Source organism: Belonocnema kinseyi, chromosome 1 (genome assembly GCF_010883055.1).
Source record: "Belonocnema kinseyi isolate 2016_QV_RU_SX_M_011 chromosome 1, B_treatae_v1, whole genome shotgun sequence".
NCBI lineage: Eukaryota > Metazoa > Arthropoda > Insecta > Hymenoptera > Cynipidae > Belonocnema > Belonocnema kinseyi.
The window spans coordinates 102,305,059-102,322,278 of record NC_046657.1 but is presented as its reverse complement, the minus strand read 5'-3'; the positions used below and the strand labels follow the sequence as shown (position 1 = coordinate 102,322,278).

At 26.1% G+C, this 17,220-nt stretch overlaps 1 protein-coding gene across 1 annotated transcript in view; it reads right to left on the bottom strand.

Moving 5' to 3' along the window:
• The window catches only part of LOC117173698 (DNA-directed RNA polymerase III subunit RPC2), a 63,687-nt gene that overhangs the window by 27,161 nt on the left and 19,306 nt on the right, over positions 1-17,220 (bottom strand). Inside the window, exons 8-10 of the mRNA XM_033362343.1 lie at positions 6,855-7,055; positions 6,506-6,783; positions 6,246-6,385 (exon numbers count right to left, since the gene is read on the bottom strand). Coding sequence (XP_033218234.1) covers positions 6,246-6,385; positions 6,506-6,783; positions 6,855-7,055 — 619 coding nt within the window. The remainder of the gene's footprint in view (positions 1-6,245; positions 6,386-6,505; positions 6,784-6,854; positions 7,056-17,220) is intronic.

The window sequence follows — 17,220 nt, the reverse complement described above, 5'->3', positions numbered from 1 at the left end:
AACGTTTAAAGTAGAAACGAAAATATTTTAGAATAAAATTTCAAGTTTTTGTAAAATAAAATGTTTTAATTGCTCTAAAAAATGTTAATAAGCAAATAAAAATCTAAACTTAAGCGATTTGGCTTTCTTATTTTTCATAGAATGAAACTACACAGACAGATTTTATCTACATTTTGACTTATTTTAAATCAGCTTCCAGAGCACCGTGTCCAGGTAAAAGGTCAAAAATTTCTAAGATAGGGAATAGATTCTCGAGTATTTCAAGCATTGCAGAAATTTTTTTCTAGACCGAATCCATTTTAAAGCAGGCCACGGCTAAAAAAAAGAAAAAATTCGTACTACGAGTTTTGAAGAAAAAAAGAGTTTTTCATTTTTAACACTTAATAATCTCATTTTTCTCGAAAACAATGCAAAATATGAATAGCAGTTCATATTTCGAAATTGTTCAGCTTCCTCAAATATATTAAATTGTACCCTTTCCAGATGTTTATATTATTTATTTCAATCAATTTTTCCAAAACTATAAAAAAAATGGATAAAACTACTAAACGTTTGTTTTTTAATTTACTGATTATGTAAAGAACATGTTCTATGAGAGTACAGCTTCCTGAAACATATTAAATTGTAACCTTTCCAGGTGTTTACATTTTTAATTCAATACATTTTTCAAAAGATGTAGAAAAAATCGATTTAAAGAGCAGTTAGTTTAACGAACTTTAACATTTTGACTTTAAAAACATTTGCTTTTAGTTTACTGACTATATAAAGAACATTTTCCATGAGATAATTAACGTTCCTGAGCTTCAAAGTAAAGAAAAATGAGGCTTAACTTTAAAATTGAAGAAATATAATTTTTACCGATTCAAAGTCTAATTTTTTTAAACTATGCTAAATTTGAATAACAACTTATGGTTCAAAATTGTTCAGCTTCCTGAAATATATTAAATTGAAACCTTTCCAGGTGTTTACATTGTTTAATTGAATCAATTTTTTCAAAAACAGAAACAACATATAAAAATCGATTAAATTAGCATTTAGTTTAACAAACTTTAACATTTTTATTTTAAAAGCGTTTGTTCTTAATTCACTTACTATTTAAGGAACATGTTCCATAACATTATATTTATCTCTAAAATTGAGGAAATATCATTTTTACCGATTCAAAATTTTATTTTTCTCGAAAACTGAAAAATATGACTAGCAGTTCATATTTCGAAATTGTTCAGCTTCCTGAAATGTAGTAAATTGTACCCTTTCAAAATGTTTATATTATTTAATTCAATAAATTTGTCCAAAAGTATAGAAAAAATTGATACAAAAACCTCTAAAATAGCATTTAGTTTAACCGAAATTTAACATTTTATTTTTAAAAACTTTTTTTTTTAATTCACTGCCTATGTAAAGCACATGCTCCATCAGATTATATTAAGCTTCAAAGGAAAAAAATCGTCTTTTATCTCTAGAATTGAAGAAATATAATTTTTACCGGTTCAACATCTCATTTTTTTAAACTATAAGAATGTACCCTTACCAGATGTATATCTTATGTGTTTTAACAAAAATTCGGTCAGAAGTTTGAGCGCGCCTGGAGCGCGCGTCTGTACGTTCTCGCGCTTCGCGTTCGACAATATATTTAACTCGCGCTACGCGCTCGGTCTTTGTACATTCACCACCCTTGCGCATAGGCTTTTTAAAACTAAAGGTGAAAGTATCGACAACAGTAATTTGGTGATTGTGAATTCTCTTTTGCTAAAGCTCCTTCGGCTTTAACGAACACATTACAATTCATAACATACATTGGCATTAAAACACACGTAGTTTCATCGTCTCGTTAAAAAAAATTCACATTCTTTAAAAAAATCTTTTGTTACTAAACATTTTATTGCAACTTCGGCTATTTTTTCAAAAACTGAATTTGCGCATTTCCAATTTTATTTTTACGATTTAAAAGTTACACATGCGGTTATTTAGCTTGGAATGTTCCTTTTTTAAATTTTGTAAATGCTATAACTCTGGTAATTTTTAGTTTTGTGAAAAAACAGTCATTAGGATAAATTGTTCGACTTTTTAAATACTATGAATAACCGTACAGAGAATTCTTTTATTTTGAAAAAAGTGGTCTCAAAAATATTCAAAATGCGCTCACTTTTTGAATTTTTATCCAAAATAGCTGGCTAACGAAGTTGACCTTTAGTTTAAGACACTGAAAGAGTGTGCCAAAGGCCAATCTAATAGATTAATTTGTTCAAAAGTGATCGTGCACATCCCTAAAAACCTGTTTTTCGGATTCAGGGGGTCTCAAAACGTGAATAATTGACAAAAACTGGGGGGGGGGGCGGTCAAATTCTATACAAATATAAAACCTTTTCTGATGAGAATTTAAAAATAAAAAATATATTGAAGTGACTAAGATAGGATTTAGTTTGACACTTCGTTTCTGAGAAAAATGAGATTTTTGAATAAGTAAAAATTATATTTTTTTAAATGTTAGAGATAAAAACTGATAAAAATCGAGTTTTTTCTACTTTGAAGCACAGCAACCCAAAGAATCGTATGGGACATGTTCTTTAAATAGTCAGTAAAGCAAACAAAAAGAGTTAAAAATCGTTCAAATGAACGCAGTTTTGGTCAATTTTTCTATATTTTTTGAAAAATGTATTTATTTAAACAAAAAAAAACATATGAAAATGAAAATGAGATTTCTAATTGTTAAGGGTACTTTTTCAGGTCACTGAATATTTTGTTTAAACTTAAGAAATTTTTTCGTAAATAAAATATCAGACTGAAACTTTGGGAAATGTATCATAAGACCATAAAGTACGTTTACGTACTTCATTTGAGTAGGAATTTCAATACAAATTATTTTCAAAGAAATTAACTGGAACCATTCTTTGATATAACATGGAAAAAATTTTACTCTAAGAACTTTTCTTATATTTAAAATATCTGCGAGATGTAAAAAACGTATGTAAATGTTATTTACTGTCGGCTCTTGCATTTCTCGAAGTTTGAGGACGATATTTTACATATAAAGAAAGTTCTTAGGTTCAAAAAATGTCTGGATACAAAGAAAATATTTTAAAAACTGATCCCAGTTTTAATTTCTTTGAAAATAATTTTTAGCGAAATTTGTACTTAAATGAGGTAGACAAACGTACTTTATGGTCTTCTGCTGCATTTTCCAAAGTTTCAGTCCGATATTTTATTAACAAAAAGTTTTAAGCTCAAAGAATATTAAGTAAACTGAAAAAGTCAGGTCGGTAATATAGGTATTTGAGTGCGTCACATGCCCTTAAAAATGAAAAATGCTTTCTCTTAAAAACTCGTAGTACTATGTTTTCTTTCTAGGCTCAAAATAACTCGAAGACATCCCCGAAACATTCAAAAGAGAGAAACTGGATGTGCAAGTAATTTTGGGTTGAACTTAATCGTGGCTAGCCGTGAGGCAGGTTCTACACTTCTGATTTGCGAAAATGAATATTCTATGAAGTTAAGTTTATTTAAATTTTGCGCTTTGTTTAAAAAAAAATCCTCATTTTTTCTGTAGACCTTTATAACTTTAGATTTAATTGAGATATTTGTCGTTTTCGTTCTAATTCTCATAGTATTTATCTTTCAAAATGGCGGCCATTTTTCTGAAAATCATAAAAGTCGATTTTCTCAAAAACCCCATGCTTATATTATTTGCCAATTTTTTGCTGAGTTTAAACTTTTATAAGGAAGACATCTTGTAATTTTGATGCGGCCTTTATAGATATTGTGGCTATGATAAATTTTGTTTCAAAAATTAGAATTTCTTTTTTTTCGCAAACAACGAGATACAAAAAAATGATTAGATTAAATTTTAGACGTCTAAAAACAAGGTGTCTACCCAAATTCTGGAAACGGATTACCTGAGAATTCCAGGTACTTCCCAGATATCTCAAAATTTTCCAAGTATAACTTTTTATAATACAGAGCCATGAAACTGTTTCGCACTTTTTAAAACAATCTGCTCGGAATATGTATAAAGTTTCGCGAGTTTATTAAAAATAATGTTTTTTTTAACACTTTTTACCCATTCAATTAAAACGTTTAATTAAAAAGGCTTTGATAAATTATATTATATATTCTTAAATATATAAGTCCAACCGATTAATTAAATAATTAAATAATACTAAAATCATAATTATTTCTTGAATTTGTCACTAAAGTCCATGACCAGGAATAGTAACTCTAACTAATTTTTATTTTATCTTCTTATACCTGAAATTTACTGCAAATTCAATAAAGGTATTAATTCTTAACTGAAAAATAAAAATTTTCAACTAATTAGTTGAATTATTGAACTAAAGATGATTAATGTTCAACCAAAGTGATGAATTTTTAACTAAAATTATAAATCTTCAACTGGAATAATTACATTTTAAATCAAAAGGATGAAAACAAAACTAAAAAATCAATCTTCAAAAAAACTGATGAATTATCAAATCAAATGATGAATCTTTAACTGAGATATTTGAATTTATATAAAAAAGAGGAATTTTCAACTTAATAAAACTTGTCAACTAAAAATTGAATTGTTAAATTTTCATTTAAAAAAATTAATGTTTATATAAAAACATGAATTTTTAATTAAAATTGTGGAATACTCAGTTGGAAGAGTTACATTTCCAATTTAAAAAAAGATTTTTAACCACAAAAAAACTAATTTTAAAACAAATATTTACTTTTCAAAACAAAGTGAAGAATTTTCATCTAAAAAAAAATTCATCTTTAACTGGAATAGTCGAATTTTATAATTTAAGTTGAAGTTTTAACTAAAATGATTCATTAAATAGAATAATTACATTTTAGAACAAAACGTTCAATGTTCAACCAAGAAGATTAATTTCTAACAAAAGAAGATGAATTTTCAACTTAAAAAGGTAATTATCGACCAAAAATTGAAAAGTTAAATTTGTATTTAAAACAATTAATGTTTTACCGAAACTATACATTTATAACTAAAATGATAGAATGTTCAATTGCAATAGTTTTATTTTCAATTAAGAAAAAATTTCGAAGAAAAAAATAATTTTCAAAAAAATTGTGAAAGTTTCAACTAGAACAGTCAAATCATACGGAAAAAAATTAATTGCCAGCGAAAGCAAAATGAATTTAAAAACTCACTTTTTGGTAAAAGTGATACATTTTTTATTAAAATGATAAATTTTCAACCACAAACATTAATGTTCAACAAACAAATTTTACTTTCTGCTAAATAATTAAATTCTCATTCCAAAAAGATGAATTCCGAAGTAAAAAAGTAGTGATATTTTTATTAAAAAATATTGTAAATTTTAATTAAATACATTTGGAATAAACCAAAATGGACGAATTTTCAAGATGATTTTAATTTTCAACTGAGAAAGATTTTTCAGTCAAGAGAGGAAAAAAATTCCAAAGCACGAAATTCCAACACAATACATACATCCTTAACTAAAAGCGATCAATGTACAGCAAAAAAACGTAGTTAAATTTTTAGTTAAAAAAGTAATTTCAAACAAGAACAAAAGAAACATATAACAAAATAGTTCAATACAATAACATAAATCTACTTTTCCAAATAAAGAATCATCATTATTCAATTTTATATTGCAATTCAAACAAAAAATTAATCAAGCACTCGTAACAATTCCCTGACTTTGAAAAAAAACCCCCTGACAATTCCAAGTTTTGCAGGTAGGATAGACACCCTGAAAAAATGTATAGAAAAAATACATCTTGTTCTTCAGCGACATCTTGCATTATTTACGAAAAAATGTCAAAATTATACTTTTAGAATAAAAAAATTCTTCGGGCTCAAAAGATTCTTTTCAATTCTATTCGTAACGTTTTTATTCAATATTTTTTAGAACACATTGTACTTAAAAAAATTAATAACTGACACTAAATAAAATTTATAGTTGCAAAAATGGAACAACAAACACAAAAATCTAAATAACCACTTTTAAATAAATAACAAAACCCAAAACTACATCTTTTTTTCTGAAATTGTGTAAATGTCTCTTTAAAAATATGAAGGATAGTGCAAAACGTCAAAAAGTTGTGTGCAAATGAAATTATTATTCGCAGTTAATTCAAATCATTTTTCAATCGAATAATGCCCAACTTCGCCTTGGAATCTCTAAAAATCCCTCTACTCTGCAGACAAAAGTGTCTCAAGAGATTTACTGCGCAACCATAAGTTCTTTAGTTTTTGTAAATAAAATAATATAAATTACCTTCATGTAGAAAATCCTCAAACGTTCGCAATCCTTGTTCTAGAAGCTTCATGTGCTCCTTTTTCAGAAGAGGCTGACCATTTTCTACAATAATGTAAGGTCGACACAATCTCCCTCCATCGCAACTAATGTAAATGCACCTGCGAACACACAAAATGTTCAACTTAAACAGAATTTCAAGATTATAATCAGAATGCGCAAATATATATGCAGATAGTTAAACAAATTTAATCCGCAATAAAATTAAAAAAAAAAAATACCTTAGTTTCTGTTGAGGATAGATCGAAACAAAGCTGCTAATTAAGCACTTCCTCCTCAACTTTCGGAAGATTTTCACCAGCCTCTCATGATTTACCACAACCCCGAGGATCGTACCATTCAGAAAAACCATGTAAACGCCCTCCTGGTAAAGTTCCTCACCCCCAAGCATCCCGGGTTCTTGAACTCCGAGGTTAAATGCAATTCTTGCGAGAGGCTCTTCCTCCACTTCCGTCGTGATGTGAGTCATCAAAGCAAGATTTTTCACCAGGCCGCAACCCTTTACAAAATATTGCATTGAGTTTATAGAAAAAAAATTTTTGGAGCTTTTAATCTTCTTTTTGTAACTACCTCTCCTTCGGGAGTGTCGCTCGGGCAAAGCATTCCCCACTGGGAAGCTTGTAGAGACCGAGGACCTGAGACTTTTCTACTTTTTTCGAATTGCGAATTCACCCTGGTCATCATTCCCAAAGCAGAAATGTAGGAAAGTCTCGATAGAACTTGTGTCACTCCGTGGCGCTCCATTTTGAAACGTTTGATCGTCCAATTTCCCTAATGATAAAAACCATATTAACTAATAATAATAATAATAATAATAAAATACTACGAAATAACAACATTTATTCTTTTATAGTATTTATTTATTTTTATCCGTACATTAAAAGGCGCATGGCGCCAATTTCTATTAATTCTCGAAACTACTCGAAACAATTTGAAACTATTTTTGTCAGGAAAGCCGCGTTTATGATAGGATTAAGCTGTCGGTTCTTTCTCTCGTTTTAAATAAAAAGTCCGCAAACTTCAGGATGACGAGAAATGTAATGTTATCTAAATACTATTATAAATTAATACTAATAAATTAATGAAGGAACATAACAGAATCCAACTAGGCAAAGCTACAAAAAATATGCTTTTTATAAACTCGATTGAAATTCAAAAATACATTTTGCAGTTTATACACTATAAATAAAAAATAAAACATTTATACACTATTGGGAATGGTGGTCCACCATTTCGCCACCTGGTGCCGAAAACTGGAACTAAAAAGAGTAGGTACCATTTTAAAGATGTACATTAATTTTTGCATAAAAGCGCTTTTACGGTATTTTCTTGAAGTATAAAACAATGATTTAATACGAATAATAGATTATTTAGGGTGGCTGTTTTAATCTAAGAAAAAAATTCCTGGTCATTTTCCATTTGAATGAATAAAAACTGAGCTGCAAATGAAAGCACTCAAAGTGGAACTCTTGAATTTCAAACTTTTAAAATTAAAGTTTAAAAGTTTTTTAATTCAATAATTTTGTATTCAAATCTGATTCAAATGCTCAATAATTTACACGTGTAATTCAGATTCAGTTCTAAAAATATAAATCCACGCTATCATTTCCAATGCTCGAAAGTCTAAACTGAAGAATCAATCAATGAATTTAGAAATGGTCAAAATTATATCATTTAAAGCAATTTTAAGCCAGAAACATAAAAAGTTGAATGATTACATTTTTTTATAAACTGAACACTTCTTAAATTAAACGTTAAATAATTTATGTTTCGAATGGATAAAAAATTCTTAGAATGCTTCCAAATTTTATTTGAAAATCTTGAAACATTTGCATGTTATTTACATTTTTTTACAAGTTTGTTATTATTTTATAACTTTTTAACATCCCTTAAAATTAATCCAATTTTTTTTTATTTCTTCCAAATTAAATAAATTTCTTTAAAATCTTCCATTCAATTTTAATAACTTCGTAAATCTTTCTAAATCTTTTAAAATAATCACTCAAAATTATCTTGTCTTGTCATTCAAAATTCTTCAAAAGCTTTTAAAAGTTTGTTCGAAATCTGCCAAAATCTAAATTATGTTTTAAATTAGGCCGTGGGCTATTTACACCAAAATTCAACAATTTGTCTTAGAAATTAAATTTTTTTAATAGAACAATTGAAATGTAACGTTCAAAATGTATTTTTTAATATTTACTATAATTACTAATTCTTAATAAAGTCAGATATTTTTAAATATTAATTTATTATTATTTTTCTCAATTAAAAAATTCTAAATTGACTGGTTCAAAAATTTAATATTTTAGACTAAAATAATACGTGAAATTTAATAAAAGCCTTTAATTATGAATATATTATTTTAAATTTATTTTAAAATTGAAAATAGTTCATAAAGTTTCAATCGGGCGTTTACATTTGTTTAACTAATAGGACTTTCCAATTGGAATACTTTACATAATTTTTAATGTTGAAAACTGGAAATTCTAAAATTGCAAACTAATTTTGAATTTCTTGTAAAAGTAATTATTATTCACTTTTTAAATCTTAAAGAACAGTTCAATTGTAAAAATCACTATTAATTTATATTGACAGTTTATCAACTAAAAATATTTTTTATCTAAAATCTTCGATTTCAAACGCATCTAATTATTAATGGCTTAAGTCTTTAAAACTGCATTTTTAAAATATTTAAAACACGATGGAAACCACAGTTCGATTTTTGTTTATAAATTTGTAAAATTTCCCGTAAAAAATAAATTCACTGCCATTTCCCGGTCTCATAAGGTCCCCAATTTTCCGTTCCAGCGACCACCCTGCGATTGGAATTTAAATAAGAATTCTATCCTAACTTTCAGATCAGTTTTTAAATAGTAAATACTCCATGTATACATTTATGAAAAAAATCGTACCTATTTCTCCTAGTTCGGATTTTTGTCACTAGGTGGCGTGGCGCAGTTTAACCATTCCCAAATAATATCTTTGCCAATACTTCGTTAAAAATTAGGTATTCTAAAATATAAAGCATGAAATATTTTCCATTTTTATAGTTCTTTAAAAAGTAGAAAGATTCAGCTCAAAATTTTTTATACAATTTTCAGAGGCTAAAGAGATTGTTTCAAATTATAATTAAGCAGATATCTTAAAAAAAACTTTTTTCTCTACTATTTCAATTGAAAAATCTGGAAATAGTGTAAAAAGTTTCCTTGCAGCTTTTAAAATAAAAAGGTTTTAGACTTATGTTTTAATCTTAAGGCGAACATTCAGATTACTGAATGAACTGTTTCAAATGTTTCAAAAGGAATAATTCTTCAACTGAAATAGATGTTAATTTTAAACCAAAAAGATAAACGTACAAAAATGTTTAATTTTCAACCAAGTAGTTTTAATTTATAACCAAAACGATGAATTTGCAACTACATTGATGAATATGTAACTGAAATACTTGAATTTTTAACCAAAGATGCAATATTTCAATTTTCGATATAAAAATTAATTTTCAACCAAAAGTAAAATGAATTTTCAACAAAATAGTTAAACTTTTAACCAAATAAATAAACTTGTAAAAAAGAGTTTAACTAGAATTCTTGAATTTCCAACCAAAAGTGGAATTTTCAACCAAAAAGTTGAATTTTCAAACATGAAGATTAATTTCTCGAAAATGCCAGGTTTTTAATATAAGACATGAATTTTTAACGAAATAGTTGAATTTTCAACTAAAAAAAACATTTTTCCTTAAAATAGTTGAATTTCGAACTGAAAAAGATTAATTTTCAACAAAAAATCGAATAGCTAAATTGTCAGCGAAACCAAAATTTATTTTCAACCAAAGAGACGCGTTTTCAAATAAAATAGTGAAATATTAAATTTATATAGTTACATTTTACGTTAAAAAGGGACGAATTTACAACCAAGAAAATTACCTTCTACAAAAAAAAAGAATTTTCATTTTAAAAAAACATGGATTTTCAAACAAAAAATATAAGTTTTCATTAAAAAAAAGTAATTTTGAAAGCAATAGTTGCATTTTCAAAGAAAGTGATGAATTTTTATCGAAAATGATGAAACTTCAACTGCATTAGTTAAATTTTTAACAAAAAAAATAAAAAAATAAAAAATAATTTTTAACAACAAAAAAGTTAATGTTTTAACTGAAATAGTACAATTTCCAGTAACGAAAATTAATTTTCAATCAAAGAAAAAACGAATTTTCGACCAAATATCTCATTTAGCAACCAAGGAGATGAATTTTGAATTAAAATGATAAATCTTCAACCAAAAAAATTAAGTTTTTTATTCAGAATGTGTCTCCTTAGGGTTTACAAAAATTCCATTCCTACATATTTTTATAAAGCAGTATCCTTACTATTTACAAAAGATTTATTCTAAACGAAAAATGTTGCATTCGATGTTTCAACCAAAAAATATTTTAATTTTTACTCAGAAACTGTTGACTTCAACACAAGAAACCGAGTTTTCTACCAGAGTTGAACTTTTAACTGACGAAGATTTTTCATTCAAGAGAGAAAAAATGGCTAACAAATTTTTCAATTTTAAAGCAATTAAGATTAATTTTCAATTAATAAATTTTTAACTAAAAATATAACAATTACATTTTCAGTTGAAGAAATTAATTTCAAACCAAAATAAAAACAAAATTTCAACTAAATAGTTAATTAAAGTAATATAAAGCTACTTTTGTAAATAAAGAAACATGGTTATTCAATTTTATATTTCAATTTTTAAAAATTGAGTACGCTCGCAACAAAATTTCCCGACTTGAAAAAAATTACCTTCAAAATTCCTAAGAAAATTTAAACTGATTTTTTTATCTGAAAGATAAATTTTAAATGAAAACGGACAAAGATTTTTAAACATTCTTAATAATTTCATAAAATTTCTAAAAAGAATTTGGAACATTTTTAAGCGAAAATTTTCAATTAGCAAGATTATAAAGGTTTATAAAAGATTTGATCACGTTTAAGGGATATTTAGAACTTTGAAAAAGATTCAAAATTAACTTTAAATCTAAAATCATTCCAAACCAGTTTTAGAAAATGTACACTTTTGAATACTTGCAAATTAAAATGCTGAAACTACTTAAGGATTTTCAAAGGTTTCACGATAATAAAAAATTTTAATTCATAAGAAAATTAAAACTAACTTTTTATTTTGAAAAAATAGTTTTAAAAAATTATTTAAAAAGATTAAAAAATTTTCTTAAGATATCCAAAATTATTTATTATAAGAGAATCTGGAAGATTTGAAGGTAACTTCTTTAATTTTTCGGATTTTTTAAAAAAACGTTAGAAAAGTTCGAATAATTTGAAAAGATTTTTAAGTGGTTAAGACAATAATTTGTAATTTTAAAATATTTCCGAAAATTTTAAACAAAATGTAAATTTCTAAATATTTCGAAGATTTTTAAGAAGTTCAAACGGCTTCAGGGAAATAAAAAGCTTTTCTTAAAACTCTTAGGAAAATTATTATTGACTTTTTATTTTGAACAATTAACTTCTACAGAAAATTTAAAAAGTTATTAAAACATTTCGAAAGATTTCTACAAATTTTGAAAATATCTGGAGAATTTAAAGTTAATTTTTCAAAGGATGTTTAAAATTTTAGGAATAGTTCGAGTGTGTTTAAAAGGTATTTATTTTCCAAACTTCAAAAATTCCTAAATATCTAACAAACCGACTCGAATTTTTCCTGAAATTTTGAAAAATTCTGTTAAATACAAAAGTTATACGTTTTCAACATCTGAAATCTTAAAAAAAAATAGAATTTTCTCAAAAATCTTGAGAAAATTATATATTTATATACCCTTAAAAACAAATAAACTTATAAAGAAATATTTATTCCAAATTTGCATTTTGAATGCAAAATTATTAATCCCCTAACATTATAATTTGAGTAAATTTTTTTTTTCTTTCATGACTGAACATCCTTTTCAGGTTAAAAATTTAACTATTTGTTTGAAAACTTGTCTTCTTGCTTTGAAAATTAACCTACTATTGCTGAAAATTACACTATATTATAGAAGATCGGCATTTGTTTACTTAAAAATGCAACTGATTAAAATTAAATATTTTTAATCAAGATTCATAATTTGAATTGAAAATTCATCCATGCGATTGATAATAGCTACTTCGTTGAAAATCCGGTCTTTTTGGTAGAGGAAGAATCTTCTTGGTGGGAAATTCTTCTATTTCGTTGAAAATTCATATTTCCGTGTTGAAAAATGAAACTATTTTCTGGAAAATTCATCTCTCATTAATTTTTTAATAAAAATTGACCAACTCAAGTCTAAAGTTATTAAATTATTGATAAAAAATTGACTAATATTACAAACATAATTAATCGTTTCTTACATTTGTCTCTGAAGTCGATAAATCTGAATGACAATTCAAGCAAATTTTTATTTTATCTTCTTACACAAAAAATGCAGTGCCTATTCAGGTAAAATGAATATGGATACTATATTAAATCAAATTAGAACCTATTCAAATTCATAACATTTTAAGTAAAAATATTGAATTTTCAACCAAAAGGATTAATTTTCTACGAAAAAAATAGTTAAATTTTCAAACAAAGTGATGAATTTTCACCTAATATAATAAATCTTCAACTGTACTAGTTGAATTTCAGACAAAAAAAGACAAATTTTCAACTAAAGAAGATAATTTTTCAATAGAAAATTTAGTAACAAAATTTTTAGACTCAAATGCATTTGTTAAATTTTCAGTATTTAAAAATAATAATTTCACCATAAAGTCGTAAAATTTCAAAGAAGATTAAAAATTTCTAAAAATTTTAGGTTGTATTGGGTTTTTTCGCCGAAAATTAGCATTTTTAAACAAAACTCATTATCAAGAATCCCAAATCGAATAACTAAAAATTATATTACCGTTTTAAACCGTACATTTTTATTTTTGAGAAAATATTAGTAGATTTCAAAGCTTAAACATTTTTCAACGATTTACGTTTTTCGGTTTCGTTAGGGGTTTTTACCGGAAAGTACTATCTTTAAACAACAATAATTAGATTCTAAAGTTTCATAACTTTTTTTAACAGTTTAAGGTTATATTAGCGTTTCACACCTAAAATGGATATTTTAAACAGCCTCCTGTCAGCGATAGAGTTCTTAAATTCCCGAGAATTTAAGTTCAGGTTATATAACAGAATTTAGGATAATTTAAAAGAATTTAAGAGAATTTAAGAATTTATGATTTTTAACAATATTTTTATTGTTCAGGTTATTTCAGCGGTTGAATATAAATTATTTTCTAGCTCAGACATATTAAGGAATTACAGTTTTGCATATAAAAATTTTCAATTTTCAAATGTATTAATTTATTTTAAAAAAATGTTTTTTTCTACTTTAAAAGTTAACCCTTTAACAAAATACTGGAATTTTCACAAAATATTTGAATTTTTAACATAGTAGTTAAATATTCAACCTAAAAAGACAAATTACCAACGAAAAAGTGTCATAATCTATATTTGAATAAAAAAAGAATGCAATTTACACAACAAATCCATTTTCGTATGTTTCTTGGAATTTCGTAAATGCTATAACTCTGGCAATTTTTGACACTAAACGAGTGTACCAAAGGCCAATCTAATAGATTATTTTTTTCAAAGACAGACATACATACAGGCAGACATACAGAAGGACAGACACATTCGTAAGAACCTGTTTTTCGGATTCAGGGGGTCTCAAAACGTGGACATTTGACCAAAACTGGGGGGGGGGGAGGGTCAAATTTTACACAAATCTAATAGCTTCTCTGATGAGAATGTAAAAATGTTGTTTTAAACAAATTAGTTGAATTATTAAGCAAAGAAGAACGATTTTTAACCAAATAGTTGCATTTTTATCAAAAAATATGAAACTGATCTTGAAACAGAAGAATTTTTTATTTAAAAAAAGTGAAGTTTTCAAACACAAAATATTCCAGTTAACTCAATAACATCAAAAATATAATTTTTGTAACAAAAGAATAAGTTTTTACAAAAAAAATTGAATTTTCAATCCAAAAAGACGAATGTTTTGAACCAAAAAGGATGAATTTTTAACAAAATATTTCAATTCTCCACCAAATAGTTGCATTTTTATTTAAAAAAGATTTAATTACTGTTGAAACAGGTAAACTTTAAAATAAAAAAGACAAACTTAAAAAAAAGAGTTGAATTTTCAACCGAAAGCATTTATTTCTCAGTTATATTCTCGGTAATATTCTCGTTACAGTTATCAAAGTAATATAACCGGCTCAGAACTCTAGTCACCGAGAGTTGAAAATGGCCCATGTGTTGAAAACGGCCATGCGGCGACGCTAGTAGTAACTTTGTTCTCGTTGTTTTGATTGTTATATTTCTTTTGTCACGTTGAGCCATTACAAACTCTTTAAAAAAAAAAAAAAAAAAACGGTTTATTTATGTAATTATTGTGAAAATGACAAGGTGGATTTTTCTAATAGTGTTTTTCTGTTTTTTTTTTATCGAATCATTTCCATTAATTATCGCTCCGGTATGAAAATGAGGTTATAAAAGTGAACTCAGAGAAGATATGAGGTGAAATGGTTTCGGTTTTATTTTCAAAGAATAATTTTAGGTTTAAAAATTTTTTAATGTGGTTTCAAAGAATATGGAAGACTTTGAGATCTTTTTTTTTTTATTTTTTCAAGTTTTACACATTTTTTTAGGTAAATTGAATTTTGACAGGGTGTAAACAAAAGTTCTTAAAATTCATAGAAAATTTTTAAATGTTAGTTTTGTAAGGAATTTCAAGAGAAAAAAGATCGCAAAACATTTTCAATTATTTTCTAAACATTTTTAAAAAGTGTGGGAGATTTTAAAGCAAAATTTTGCATTTTTGCCATATTACATCATTTAAAAAAAAATCTTAGTAAGTTTAAGAGATATTCAAAACTTTTGAAACGATTCGAAAATAATTCAAACTTGCAAAGATTTTTTAAGAATTTGGAAAGATTCACGAAAATGAAAGACATTTTTTCAGGCTCCTAAGAAAAATTAAAATAATTTTTCATTTCGAAAAATTAATTTGAAGAGATTATTTTTAAATATTTTAGAAGATTTCAAAAATAGTCAAAGAAGAGTCGGAAATTTTTTAAGGCAATTTTTTTAACGTACAAAAATTGGGTAAATTCAAGAAATATTACGACGTTGAAGTTTGCCACAAATATGAATTTCAATGTTGTGTAATTAATATAAAAAAAAAACTAAGAGTCACATCGGAAAAGTAAAAACACCTCTCGATTCGTCTCGGAAAAATCTCAATGTGCATTTTTTTGTTTTTTCGTAAACCCATTTTTTAAACAATTAGAGCATTTGTTGTTCAGCGCTGTGTTGCTCAGTGCCCGTAGATATGGATTTCAAAGTTATGCAATTAATATAAAAAAACTAAGAGTCTCATCGAAAAAGTAAAAACACCTCTCAATTCGTCTCGGAAAAATCTCGATGTGCATTTTTTGTTTTTTTGTTTAAACAATTTTTGAAACAATTACGCTATTTTTTATTTCTCTGCAATTGTTATAAACAAAGTATGCATCGGATAGAAAAACCAAGTGCACCAATGCATTCCTCTCGGAAAAATCTAGATGTGCATTTTTTGTTTTTTTGTTTAAGCCATTTTTTAAACAATTACGCTATTTGTTATTTTTCTGCAATTGTTATAAGCAAAGTATGCATCGGATCGAAAAACCAAGTGCACCAATGCATTCCTCTCGGAAAAATCTAGATGTGCATTTTTTTGTTTTTTCGTAAACCCATTTTTTTTTTTAATTTCCGAGACGAATCGAGAGGTGTTTTTACTTTTTCGATGTGACTCTTAGTTTTTTTATATTAATTACACAACTTTGAAATCCATATCTACGGGCACGGAGCAACACAGCGCTGAACAACAAATGCTCTAATTGTTTAAAAAATGGGTTTACGAAAAAACAAAAACATTCACATCTAGATTTTTTCGAGAGGAATGCATTGGTGCACTTTGTTTTTCGATCCGATGCATGCTTTGTTTATAACAATTGCAGAAAAATAACAAATAGCGTAATTGTTTAAAAAATTGTTTAAACCAAAAAAAATGCACATCGAGATATTTCCGAGACGAATCGAGAGGTGTTTTTACTTTTTCGATGTGACTCTTAGTTTTTTTTATATTAATTACACAACTTTGAAATCCATATCTGTGGCAAACTTCAACGTCGTGAAATATTTATTAGAAAATAAAAGAATTTCAAAAGTTTCTAAGAGAATAAACATATTTTCTTAAAATTTCTGGGAAAATTTAGAAGATTGTAAGGTAATTTTTTAAAATTTGGAATGATATTTGGAAATTTTCAGAAAAATTCGTGTGGACTCGAATTTTTCATAATATTTCGTAAAATACTATATTATGAAAAAAATCCTTTAAAATTTTCTAGATTCTTTTTTGACAAGCCTGAATAATTTTTTAATTTGAAATCGGTTATTTGGAAAAAAAAACATTCGGTTCAAACGAAGATTTACAATTTTATACTTTTTTTTTTTCGTCAAAACTTACTATTGCTAGCAAAAAATTATTAGACTTCAAGGAATGCTATTATTTTAGATGATAAAAAAGCAGGGATTCGAACGAAATTAAGGGGAATTTTTTAATATTTCCCCATTATTTCGATAAATTAAAAATAATTTCTCTAAAAACTAAACTCGATCTAGAAAAGTATCAAAATATAATGAGGCTATGAAGATATGATGTCAAAATTATGAGGTAATTATATTTTATAAAGAAAAGAACAAAAATAAACGTAAATAAGCTTTAGTTACTTTTCTTTTTGTTTCTTTCGAGATAAAACTTGGAAGAAACACAAATTTGATATTGTGCCTCTATAACTGAATTATTTTCTAGTAATTTCTCATACTTATCATAGTTTCC